Source organism: Saprolegnia diclina, assembly GCF_000281045.1.
Source record: "Saprolegnia diclina VS20 unplaced genomic scaffold supercont1.4, whole genome shotgun sequence".
Classification (NCBI taxonomy): Eukaryota; Oomycota; class Saprolegniomycetes; order Saprolegniales; family Saprolegniaceae; genus Saprolegnia; species Saprolegnia diclina.
Window position 1 is genome coordinate 439,700 of NW_008246071.1, and position 10,608 is coordinate 450,307.

Sequence of the window (10,608 nt, forward strand, 5' to 3'; positions counted from 1 at the left end):
CCGAGCTCACGGCTAGTCGCGACGCGGCGATCTCGTCGCAGACGTCCACGACAAGCGAGCTTGCTGCTGAAATCGCTGAGGCAAAGACCGCGACAGCTGCTGCCGAGGCCGCCAAGGCCAAGTGCGACTTTACGATCGCTACTTTGGAGACTCAAGTCGCGAACCTCACTGCGGTCAACGAAGCGTCCGTGGCGACGACTGCAGAACACCAGGTGGCGTTGGCCGAACTGACGGCCGCAAAGTCGACTGTCGAGACGCAGCTCCACGACGCTACTACTGCTGTGGAGGCTGTCCAGGCCGAACGCGACGCGATTGCGGCGTCGGTTGCTGCACTCGAGTCGTCGTTGCGCGAGGCGTCGACTCGTCAGGCGGCTGCGCATGCCGAAGTCGAGGCTGCGCTCGCTGCCAAGGCGACTGCTCTGGCTGCTTTTGACGGCAAAATGGCCCAAGACGCGGCGTCGTTGGCGGCTCTCAAAGAGCAATTGCACGAAACCAGTGCGAACCACGCGGCGACCGTAGCACGTCTCGAGACGGAGCTCGACCAGACCCGCGCCCAGCTGACGGTACACCTCACTGTTCGAACACCGGATCCACAAGGTTGTGTTTGTAGGAGACACGAACGGCTCACGACGCCACGATCGCGGCGTTGCAAGCCGCGCAAGCCACGGCCACTGCGCAGCACGATGCGGCGTTGGCCACGCTTCAAGCCTCGCTGACCGATGCGAACGACCGGCATGCGGAGCTTTTGGCGGCCGAGGCAAGTCGCACGCGCGCTGCTGAAGCCGCTCTTGCCGATGCGAATGCAGAGCGCGGTGCCGTCGAAAGCAAGCTGGCGGAGGCCCTCAAAGCCGAATACGAGGCGGCCCTTGCGAGGACAGCGGCGGCGTCGACGGCTGACTTGGAGGCTAAGCTTCATGCCGCCGAAGCCCAGCGTGCTGCGCTCGAAGCGGATCGCGATGCGCGTGCGGCGCAGCTCCTCGACGCCATCGATGCTGTGCAGGTCGCCAAGACCGAGCACAACGCTGCTCTCGCCGAGGTAACTGCGGAACTTCGCGCGCTCAAGGCCCAGTACGTGACGCTCGAGGCTGTCAAGAACGAGCGTGACGTTGCTGCCGAAGGGCTGGCTCAAATGGTGCGTCAGCTCCAGGAAGACAAGGACGCGCATCAGGACCGCGCCCAGAACCTGGAGACGCAGCTCATCAAGCTCGAAGAGGAGCTCGTCGCGGACAAGGTGAGTGCCATGGTTCTGTCAGCTCATACGGGTGTTGAAGCTCATGCGTTTGCATAGGCAACCATTGCGACGCAAGTGGCCATGATCAAGTGCCTTCAAGTCGCTCCCCGCGCTGTTGCGGCTGTCTCGTCGGTGGCGGCGAGTGCGGTTCTGGCGGCCGCCCCCAGCGAGAGCGCCAACGTCAAGGTATGATTTGCCACTAGACAAAATCCATCTGACGGTATTGATCTAGTCGCATGAGAGCAAGCTAGCGACGCTCCAAGAACAGTTGGAGACGCTGCGCACCGTGCATAAGTCGGCGCTGGGTCGCGACATTGACGTTGACGCAATGGAACTGGCCGCGGTACCGACGCACTCCATCCTACCATCGCATTCAAAAATCTGTGTAGAAGTGCGCCACTATGATCAAGACAGACGTGGCGCCGGTAGTCGAGGCGACGGCGCCCAAGACGCGGTCGCTTCCGTCGGGCACGCTCTCGCGGTCGATCCAGACGGGCTCGGCGGCTGAAATCGAAAAGCTCAAGGCCGAGATCAAGGAGCGGGAGGACCGTCTCCGCGAACTGACCAAGACTGTACGTACAACAGCGTCGTCGACGACCGTCCTCTTGCCGCGAACGCTCATGTGGTGCTAGGACCCTCACTCGACGCGTGGTGCGGGCTTCCTCGCCTCCAAGTCGACGGCGACCATGGCGCTGCTCCTCACGGTGTTTTGCGTCAAGGAGCTCGTCGCGCTCCGCTTCAAGTAGATATAATACTACATCGACATGTAATACAGAGTCCATTACGACTGCGCTGGGAGTGGCAAGCACATGACGCGCCCGAGGCCCTTGTGCATTTGCACCTGATGCAGTACGTTTGTATCAATGTATCGAGAACATGCCACGTTGTACCTGGATGGTCTCGCCACCGAGGCGCTCGCCGTCAATCGAAATGTAGTTGGTGTCGGTGCGCCGCAGTTGGTAGGCCCTAGTACGTCTCGTCAATTCGCCATCACACCACCAAGGATGCGCAGTCTACCGCGTCTTGATCACTTGAACAAACGGGTACTCGATGTGCGCGCCCGTATCAAGACCCAAGAGCAGTTTGGTCTGGGCCACCATCGAGAGGTTCTTGGGCGCCGCGACAATGTGAATCAAGCCGTCGTTGATGTGCGCACCAGGCGCGAGGTGACAGTCGGACGACGGAAGCGCCGCGCTTGTCGCCCAAAAGAACGAATACGGTCCTTCGATCGTCTTCCAATGCGTTGGCACGGGCGCCGAGATGTCATGCAACAGGTGGAGCTCGGGTGCCGACCCACGTGGCGTCGGGTTGCTCTCCCAGTATGCACTGTCGCTGCTCTCGTCGGCCTCGAGTGGTAAGTACGAGAGCGCGCCGTGCCAGCGCTTCCAGGAGAGGACCTTGGCCACGGACGCCATCGTGAAGCGCGCGCCGCCGAGAAAGCGGTACGTCTCCGACTCCAAGTCGACGTCCGCGACGAACGCCCATGCGAGCGAGAGGAAGCTGTAGAATGTCTCTTGCTCGGCATTGCCTACGCAGCAGCTCAGGCAACGAAGGCCACAATTGCGTGACGTACGCGCCGTCATCATGTCGATGGGCTGCGGCGCGCCCTTGACGATCAAGTACGCGCAGTTTTCTGGCTCAAAGGCCTCGCCGAGCAGCTTTGTGAGCGACTGTGTGAGACCATTGCCCGAGCCGCCCGGAATGAGCTAAATGGCACCTCATTAAGCCACACGTGATGCAGCAAGGGCAGGTCTACCCCAAATGGAAAGCGAATCGCGTCGTGCCAGTCTTGGCGCCGCATGAGGCCCTGCACGACTACGTCGGTGGCGTTATCGCAACCGGAAGGCAAGAGGAATCATGATTTCTACCTTCGGAAGCGAGCCCGTCACCGCCGACGCACACCATAAAGTCGTACGCCGTCAAGTTTAGCGTGCGCCCAATCTCGGTCGCGTGGCCCGCATACTCGGTGCACTGCGTCGTCACGTCAATGTGCGTTGCATCAAAGAAGCCGCGCACGCTCTCAAACATGGCTTCCGACTTGCCTGAGAACAGAGAACACATGAGTCAACCTCGCGCCCCTTCCGCGCCTGTCACTGTACCCGAGCCACCGACGGGGTTGATCAGCACAAGGCATTTCTACGCCTGCATTGGCACTCGATGCCCTTGGAGCGAGAGAGACGTACCCGGGGTGCTGGCGTCGCGTGCAAAAGGTCGTCGAGGCTGCGCTCTGGTGCCCAGCCGAAGCGCGCCAGAAAGGTCGTCGCGACGGCCACGTGAGCCAATAAGGTCATGTCGTCGCTCTCGGCCACAAGCTTACGAAGCGCGCGCTTGCCATTGCCCCGGCGCGGGCACGTGTGGATCGTGAGCATGGTCGCGGTCGCTGTCGCGCCAAGGACGTCGGCCCATGCGATCGTCGTCGGCAGCGCGTCGCCACGCTCAAGGACAAGCCCATCTTCTTGCAGCGAGAGGCTCACGGACTCGCCATCGACCGTACAGGCAGCGTGCAGGACGGTCGTCGAGGTCATGGCGCAGAGGAAAGCGGACTGAAGCCGGTTACGACTCGGCTTCTCGACGGTTGGCGGGACGTTGAAGAATCACGACGAGATTACGCGTTCCTAGACTAAAATCACGCCACCGCGTCAACGTGCCTCGCGTAATCAGGGACGCACATTCGAGCTGTTTACACAGCGCGGCTCGTGAATGATTTCGGCCCAGATGAGCTGCACGACCCGGACGAGTTGCGTGCGTCTAGCGAAAGCCGGAGAACATCGGACATCCGGATAATTGCGAGAAGACCGGATAATTGCGCGGCGATCATCGTCCGGATACAAAACCGGGCGAAGATCATACGGATAAGGATATGCGGAGACCGTCCGGATGCTGTAACTGTCCCATCCTCACGACGTGGGATGGCGACGACGACGGCGCCACGGACGCTCCGGTCGCGGAAGAGCACGCATGAGAAGGGCGCCGCGCAAGGTACGGGCATGGGCGTGGCATTGGTCTCATGGCACCTAGATTCAGCGGCGCACAAGCACCGGGCGTCGCGCAAGTACGAGCTGCCGCCCGTGCAAACGGTCTTCAACCAAGAGTTTATCGACTTTGACGTCATCAAGGGGTATCCGCCCATGGTGCGATGCATGGCTCATGGACGATGGCATGTAGATCGGCCTTCTTCAACACCAAGCCGAGCAAGTACGACAAGCGGCTCGTGCGCCAAGGCTTTTACCGTGCGATCTTGTTTCCGTTCTTTCCCGAGTACTGGACGCAAAAGGTGGTTGGCGAGCGTAGTCTGCTGGAGCGCTCAGAGGTGTCGATGAAGTAGAACTTTGTGTTCTACTACTTGGCCTCGGCCGTGTACCTTGGCCACCTCTGCGTCACCATCTGGTACTTTTGCGGCGACACGACGAGCGCATCGACGCTCACGTCGTTTGAGGTCTGGGCGCCGTACGTGCTCTTGACGCTCACGTCGTGCGGCTATGGGCGCGTCTCGTCGCTCGTCCTCTCGGCCGACCCCGACGGTCACATTACGCTGCAATTGAACTCCCCGACGTCGCCGGCGCCAACGGCCAAATTGTCGGCCACCATCAAGCGCGAGCATGAAGGGCTGGACACGGCGCTGCTCGAATCCGAGGGGTCGTCGCAGGAAAGTGGGGACAGTGACAGCGACGGCGGCGCCTCGTCCTCGAGCGACGAAGATACCGACGGCATCAAGCACGGCAACGCGCCACCCAACGGGGGCTCGCCACTCGACGGCGACGTAAGATCTCCTTCGTCTCGCTTGCATGGCCGATCATCGTCGTCTATAGCGCCGCACCACGCGAAGCTTCAGCGAACCGCCCTTTGGCGATACGTTCACGCACCGCCGTGTCAAGGTCGTTGTTTGGAAAGGGGGGATTCCGATTAAAGAGTCGATGACGATTGCGGAGCTGCGGTCCAATATCTTGCTCAAAGTATGGCGTCCCATCGTGTCGTCTTATGCATTTGGGGTAGGTCAAAGCCACGCCGCCGCGGTCGCTGTACCGCATTGCGGCGCGCACGAGTGCGACGATCATTGCCTTTGTGCCGTGGACGCACCGGGCTCTGAGCTACTCGACCGAGCACAACATTGACGTGTACGACCCCAAAATGATCTTTGAGGTGCGTTTGAAGGCACTTGGGAACGACGCTGACGACGGCGCGTAGCATGTGCGTTCGGTCGTCCTGGCTCTTTTGACGATGCCGCTGGCGACGCTCGAGCGTACGCTGTGGCTGCACATGGGCCTCTATGCTGTCGCGGCGCTCTCGTGCACTATCGCAACGTTTATCTTGGCCTCGCTCATCTTCTCTGCGCTCGCGGACGCCGAAGTCACGTACCACCGGCGCTTCCTGTACAGCCACTGAGATAGAATGCAATAGTCTCATACGAGCACCGTGTAGATACGCCAAGTGCTTTACGGCGCTCACGTCAGCACGACGGTCCCGGGCGTCGCATTTGCCGCACTTTCGGCTCAAGAACGTCGTCAACATCAAGGCGTGGCTGAGTCTCCGCGGCGGTCGGTCGTGGCTCAAGCGCCAGGGCCGGCAGCGCGCGGCCGACGAGATCGTGTCGACGTCGTTTCTTATTGTGTTGCTTTTCCTCGCCGTCATGGGCGTCCAAGCCGTGTCCGAGACGCTTCCGAGCTCGGCGTCGCTCTTCTCGACGCTCGTGCACACGGAAGTGACGCTGTGGTGTCTCCTCTCGAGGTACGCTCCATGTCGACATGGGAAGCTCGAGTGCTCGCATAGCTTTTTCCTCTTGCGGTTCATGATGCTCGGCTCCAACATCAACCGCAAGTACCAGAACACGTCACTGCTCTTGACGGAGCAGATGAACGTGTATCTCAAGCTGCTCATGACACCGCACAAGAAGGAGAAACTGCTCATCTCCAACAACGTGCTCAAGCTCGCGTCCAAGCTCCTCAAGGTAGACGGAGGCTGCGTTCACGACCAGGAACTTCATGGCACTGGCGTAGGAGCTCAACTCGCCCAATAAGATTTCGGGCTTGACGATGAACCCGCTCTTGTACAACATCACGCGCGTCGTTGTGCTCTCGGCGTTTTCGTCGGCGCTCTCGGAGATGTTTGGCTTCAAGTTGAAGCTGTGGAAGATGAAAGTCTAACACCCAAGAAGCGGTGCGCGTCTTTGGGGTCCCAAGGTGTCGAGAGGCGGACTCGACTGCGTGCCGACGACACGTTCGGTTCCGTGGGTTCCGTCATTGACACGAACCAAGTCCAGAAAAATAGAGACCGCAGCTGCGTCTTTCAGGATCAAGCGTGCGTTCCCTTCGGTTCTAGCTTCGAGAGAGGGCTGGGTAGAAATATATGAGGCTGCAGAGACGCCAACAGCACGCTGGCTCTTGGTGCCAAATCGAGAATTCGCTCTATCCGTTTGGGATCGAATGGGTGCGCTTGACGATGAACGCCGAGTCTCCGGTCGTCGTCGTTTGTTCTTTTTTTCAACACCCTCTTCTTCCCATGCGAAGGCCTCGCGGGCGAGATGGCTTGCGTCGCATATTGTTAGCGTCCGAGTGCCAGCGCGTGCAGCTAGGTGCAATGCTAAACTGTGTGCTGGGTGCATCGCCAATCAAGGCACTCTAGAGCCAGGCGCGCCAAGGGCAAAATCGATTTTCTTTGCATGGGCGGCTCTGCCGTGGACAATAGAAACGCAATCGCCAGCGGCAAGAGAGGGAACTTCCACCTGCTTCCTCGTTACGCCTGGTCCCAACGACCAGCCCTCGACGACGGCCACATTGCCGTATCTTTTCGCGGCAAACCGCCCGCCAGCCCGTCATCGAATTCGCGCCACATCACGTCTCGGCCAATCAAAAGTGAGCGAACAATGACTCGGATCAGAAAATTCTACTCATCTGTGCGAATATAGATTACTGCACCACCATGTGCGCAAGCCAGCGCCAAGAAGACATAGCAATCTGTCCAGCAAGCTGGCATCAAAGCGTTCCTCTTCATCGACACATCGTAAGTAGAAGGCCTTTATCGTCTGCTCGCCGACCACAGGTGCGATGCGCGTAACGCGACGTGTTAGACTGACCAGGTGCGTCTTTTCTGTACAATTGCCGTTGTGACGGCGGTTATAACAGCGTTAGTAGCACGGTCCGGATGTCACGACCACGTGGTGGCTTCGGTTGGCACCGGACCTGGCGCAGAGCCGGAGTGCGCCGTCCCGTGGCCGCCGCTGACATTCAGTCGCTGATTTCGCCACCGCTTGGGACATGAGCTGCAAGCGTGGTCGCCCGTGCGAGACGAAGAACGTCGAAGGCCTCTCGCTCGCCTTCAAGCTGCGCAGCCTCGTGGTCGAGGCCCACCTCTCGGACCTCAACGCGTCCGTCATCGAGAAAAACCTGGTCGCGATCGCGAATGAGCTCGCGACGCTCTGCGCCTTTGGCATCCAGCCCGAAGACCGCTGCGTGCGCTTCCTCGTCATGGCCAACGACCGCATCGCCAAGATGCTCGCCAAGAAGGACTTGGCCTGGACCGCGTCGCCGCATGCGATCTGGAGCTTCGCCAAAGCCTCGGTGCTCGGCTCCAAGCCCGGGAACGTCGACGCGTGCTACGCGGCCGAGGTCCAAGATATATCTGTGCTTTGGCACGAGATGCTCCGCGTCAAGGACAAGGCCGCGGACCTCTGGAAGCGAGAGAAGCTCGAGGAGGCGCTGCCGTATCTGCACGCGGCCGACGCGTACTTTAAGCGCATCCACCTCAAGCACCAGAAGCTCAACATTGACCACGCGATCATCGACTGCCACGTGGAGCCGGTCGCGAAGAAAGCGAAGGCCCACCGCGTGTCCTTCTCCGATACGCCGCTTGTGCTCGGGACGGCCCAAGCTGACGTCGACCGGACGCCCATCTGCCCGTCCAAGCCAACGCAGCTCGAAGCGCTCTTGCTTCGTGCGACGCGCGAGTTCCCCATGCCGTGCTTGTAAACTAGAGATGCTTTATTTATTAACGTGAACCTCGACGCTGAGCTCTACTAGCACCAGTGTACTGGTGTCCTATGGCCGCTCCATGAGACTTGTCCATGCACGACTAGAAGCATCAACCTACGCAGAGTGTAGGCCACGCACCGTTCCTGTGCAGCTGCCTCATGCAAGATGCAGTGCGCGCTCGGTCCGTATCATGCATGACCCATGGTCCGTATGCAGCCGCGTCGAGATCCTCGGCGGCTCGCATCATCCGGATACCGAGCCCAAACGGCGAACGACAGCAGCGAGCATGGCGACGACGGCGCTGTACGCGGAGTTTGGTACGACAGCGCTTCTTTGGTACGATGGATGGCCATACGCAGGTCGGCGCTGGTAGACATTGACAAGGGCAGCACGCTCCGCGCGAGCTACCCGGCCGCGATCGACGCGCTCGAGGCGACGGTCCATCGGCCACCCGAGTTTTTCGCCGACATGATGCTGCCCGAGGGCGTCCACAACCGCGAAGAAGACTACACCGTCTTCTTCATTCACGAGCCCGAGAGCGTTCAGTATTGCTTGAGTGTCGTCAAGACCCAGCACGACGCCAACGTCCGCCGCGGCGCGCGAGTCAAGGCCGTCGCCATTAGCTCGTCGTACCAGGCACGCGCCCGCCTGTCGTGCCGACTGCTCGCTGAATATGGCATGTGTTGTAGTTTTGCTACGCCTTCAAGCCACTGGTCGTGATGGCCGTCGACAAGCTTTTTGCACTGCGCTTGGATGCACCCGAAGCCGCGACGACGGAGATCCTGCAAGGCCTCTTTGACGCGATCAACCGCGTCGACGTCTCGGGCGTCACGTGCCTCCAGCGATCACCAGTCGAAGTGCGCTTGCTGAAGCGTTCGATGAGCGCCAAGCCCCTCAGTGGCGACATCCGCACGTCGGACGAGTGAATACTTTGATCCTACGGCGTTCAAGTCATGCAATCGACTACGATAGGTCGCTCGTCTTCAAGACGCAGGCGCTATGGGACGGCGCCAGCGTCCCGCTCCAGATCAAGCTCTGCAGCACGCACGACCAAGTACAAAACCAATCATTTTCAAAGCGGTATCGAGTCCCGATGTAGCACGAGGAAGGCTTGCTGCTCGACCTCATCGCCAAGTTTGGCGCCGAGACCATGACGCTGTACAACGCCGTCTTGACGGGCGCCCGCATCATCATGCTCGGCTACACCCTTCCCGCCGGTGCGCATGCGATGATACATGTGCTGCATTGGTTGCTTATTGGCATGTGGCAGGCGAAGTGTGCAACTACGTGCTCTCGATGAGTGCGCTCCTGTGCCCGCCGCTCGTCGGCGTCCTCTACCGGCAGTTCCCGTACGCCAACTTGACCGACTTGGCGTTCCTCGAAGTGCCGGGCTATATCGCCGGCGTCACCAACCCCATGTTCAAGGGCAAGAAGGAGTGGTGGGACGTGCTCTGCGACCTCTCGAGCGGCGAGATCTTGACCAACCTCCCGATTGAGAAGGACGACGCCGACGCGTCCGACCACGACTTTATCCTCGAGGTACTACGTCGCAAGAGGCAAGCCGTGACGCGATCGAGATGGAGATAGGTCATGGACGGCATCGCGGCCGGCTTTAGCGAGGAGTGGGTGCGCTGCATGTTCGAAGACTACACGCGCCTCAACATCACCGACATTGTGACGGGCGAAGCGCACTTCATGGACCGTGACGCCCAAGGTCGGCGCACGGCCATCAACAACCGCCGCATCACCAAGTGGGCGCGCACTGAAAACTACGAGCGCTTCCAGGCTGCGCGCGCTGCGCTGGCGCCAACGACCCCGGCCTTTGACATATCCTTCTTTTCCGCTCTCTTTTCACCTTGGCTCTACGGTAACATGGGTGTCCTTGACGACGATGCTACGTTAAAGCACGGGGCGTCGACTTGCGCCGGCACCTCCAAGTGCTTCTGCACGAGCGTGTGCTAGACGATGCGCTCGTCGAGCTCATGTACGCCGACTTTGTGTCATTCCTGCACACGGAAGCCGAGCTCAAGGAGCTATTAAGCCACTTGCCGCGCGCCCGCGGTAGCTCCTGCGCGGTGCACATCATGCGCAACGATACTCGTGTGTAGGCGGGCTCCACGTGATCGCCCAAGGTCTCTTCCATGCGTCGTTCAGCGTCCAGTACAACACGATCGTCTTGCTCAAGCGCTGCGAAGCGTTTCCGGCGACGGCGACGGCCGTGACCAGCCTCAACCCGTTCGTGGCCATGACGTACGCGCGCCTGCACCGTTGCTTGGTCCAGCCCACCGTCTAGCACCATTCCATTCGACTACCATAGTGCATCATGTTCATCGTCGTCTTTGTCTTGTTGTGCTACCTTCCACATGCTGTCGTCGTTGCTGCTCGGACGTCGAGAGGAAGCGTCCCATTGTC

The 10,608-nt window shown here is 60.2% G+C and overlaps 5 protein-coding genes across 5 annotated transcripts in view; 4 read left to right on the forward strand and 1 right to left on the reverse strand.

Annotated features, from left to right (window-relative positions):
- The window catches only part of SDRG_01851 (hypothetical protein), a gene marked incomplete at its 5' end in the record, with an annotated part of 7,588 nt that extends 5,567 nt beyond the window's left edge, over positions 1-2,021 (forward strand). The window contains 6 exons of the mRNA XM_008607403.1: positions 6-563; positions 611-1,231; positions 1,289-1,417; positions 1,464-1,574; positions 1,621-1,803; positions 1,864-2,021. Of these exons, the coding sequence (XP_008605625.1) occupies positions 6-563; positions 611-1,231; positions 1,289-1,417; positions 1,464-1,574; positions 1,621-1,803; positions 1,864-1,977 (1,716 nt within the window). The 3' untranslated portion in view covers positions 1,978-2,021. The remainder of the gene's footprint in view (positions 1-5; positions 564-610; positions 1,232-1,288; positions 1,418-1,463; positions 1,575-1,620; positions 1,804-1,863) is intronic.
- On the reverse strand, positions 2,013-3,756 carry SDRG_01852 (hypothetical protein; the record flags this gene model as incomplete). The annotated part of the gene is made up of 8 exons (XM_008607404.1): positions 2,013-2,072; positions 2,122-2,197; positions 2,249-2,759; positions 2,805-2,937; positions 2,988-3,046; positions 3,100-3,273; positions 3,331-3,367; positions 3,415-3,756. The coding sequence occupies 8 exons, from the start codon at positions 3,754-3,756 to the stop codon at positions 2,013-2,015; spliced, it is 1,392 nt and encodes a 463-aa protein (XP_008605626.1).
- A 384-nt stretch (positions 3,757-4,140) lies between these two features.
- Positions 4,141-6,372, forward strand: SDRG_01853 (hypothetical protein; the record flags this gene model as incomplete). Its single annotated transcript, XM_008607405.1, has 10 exons — positions 4,141-4,210; positions 4,250-4,349; positions 4,397-4,505; positions 4,557-4,991; positions 5,041-5,184; positions 5,225-5,371; positions 5,417-5,601; positions 5,651-5,956; positions 5,999-6,176; positions 6,226-6,372. The coding sequence occupies 10 exons, from the start codon at positions 4,141-4,143 to the stop codon at positions 6,370-6,372; spliced, it is 1,821 nt and encodes a 606-aa protein (XP_008605627.1).
- Positions 6,373-7,237: 865 nt separating this feature from the next.
- On the forward strand, positions 7,238-8,289 carry SDRG_01854 (hypothetical protein). Its single transcript, XM_008607406.1, has 2 exons — positions 7,238-7,304; positions 7,360-8,289. The coding sequence occupies exon 2, from the start codon at positions 7,483-7,485 to the stop codon at positions 8,191-8,193; it is 711 nt and encodes a 236-aa protein (XP_008605628.1). The 5' UTR covers positions 7,238-7,304; positions 7,360-7,482; the 3' UTR covers positions 8,194-8,289.
- A 45-nt stretch (positions 8,290-8,334) lies between these two features.
- On the forward strand, positions 8,335-10,534 carry SDRG_01855 (hypothetical protein). Its single transcript, XM_008607407.1, has 9 exons — positions 8,335-8,513; positions 8,570-8,832; positions 8,886-9,118; positions 9,169-9,250; positions 9,296-9,413; positions 9,467-9,735; positions 9,784-10,023; positions 10,095-10,257; positions 10,305-10,534. The coding sequence occupies exons 1-9, from the start codon at positions 8,387-8,389 to the stop codon at positions 10,487-10,489; spliced, it is 1,680 nt and encodes a 559-aa protein (XP_008605629.1). The 5' UTR covers positions 8,335-8,386; the 3' UTR covers positions 10,490-10,534.
- Positions 10,535-10,608: the final 74 nt, after the last annotated feature.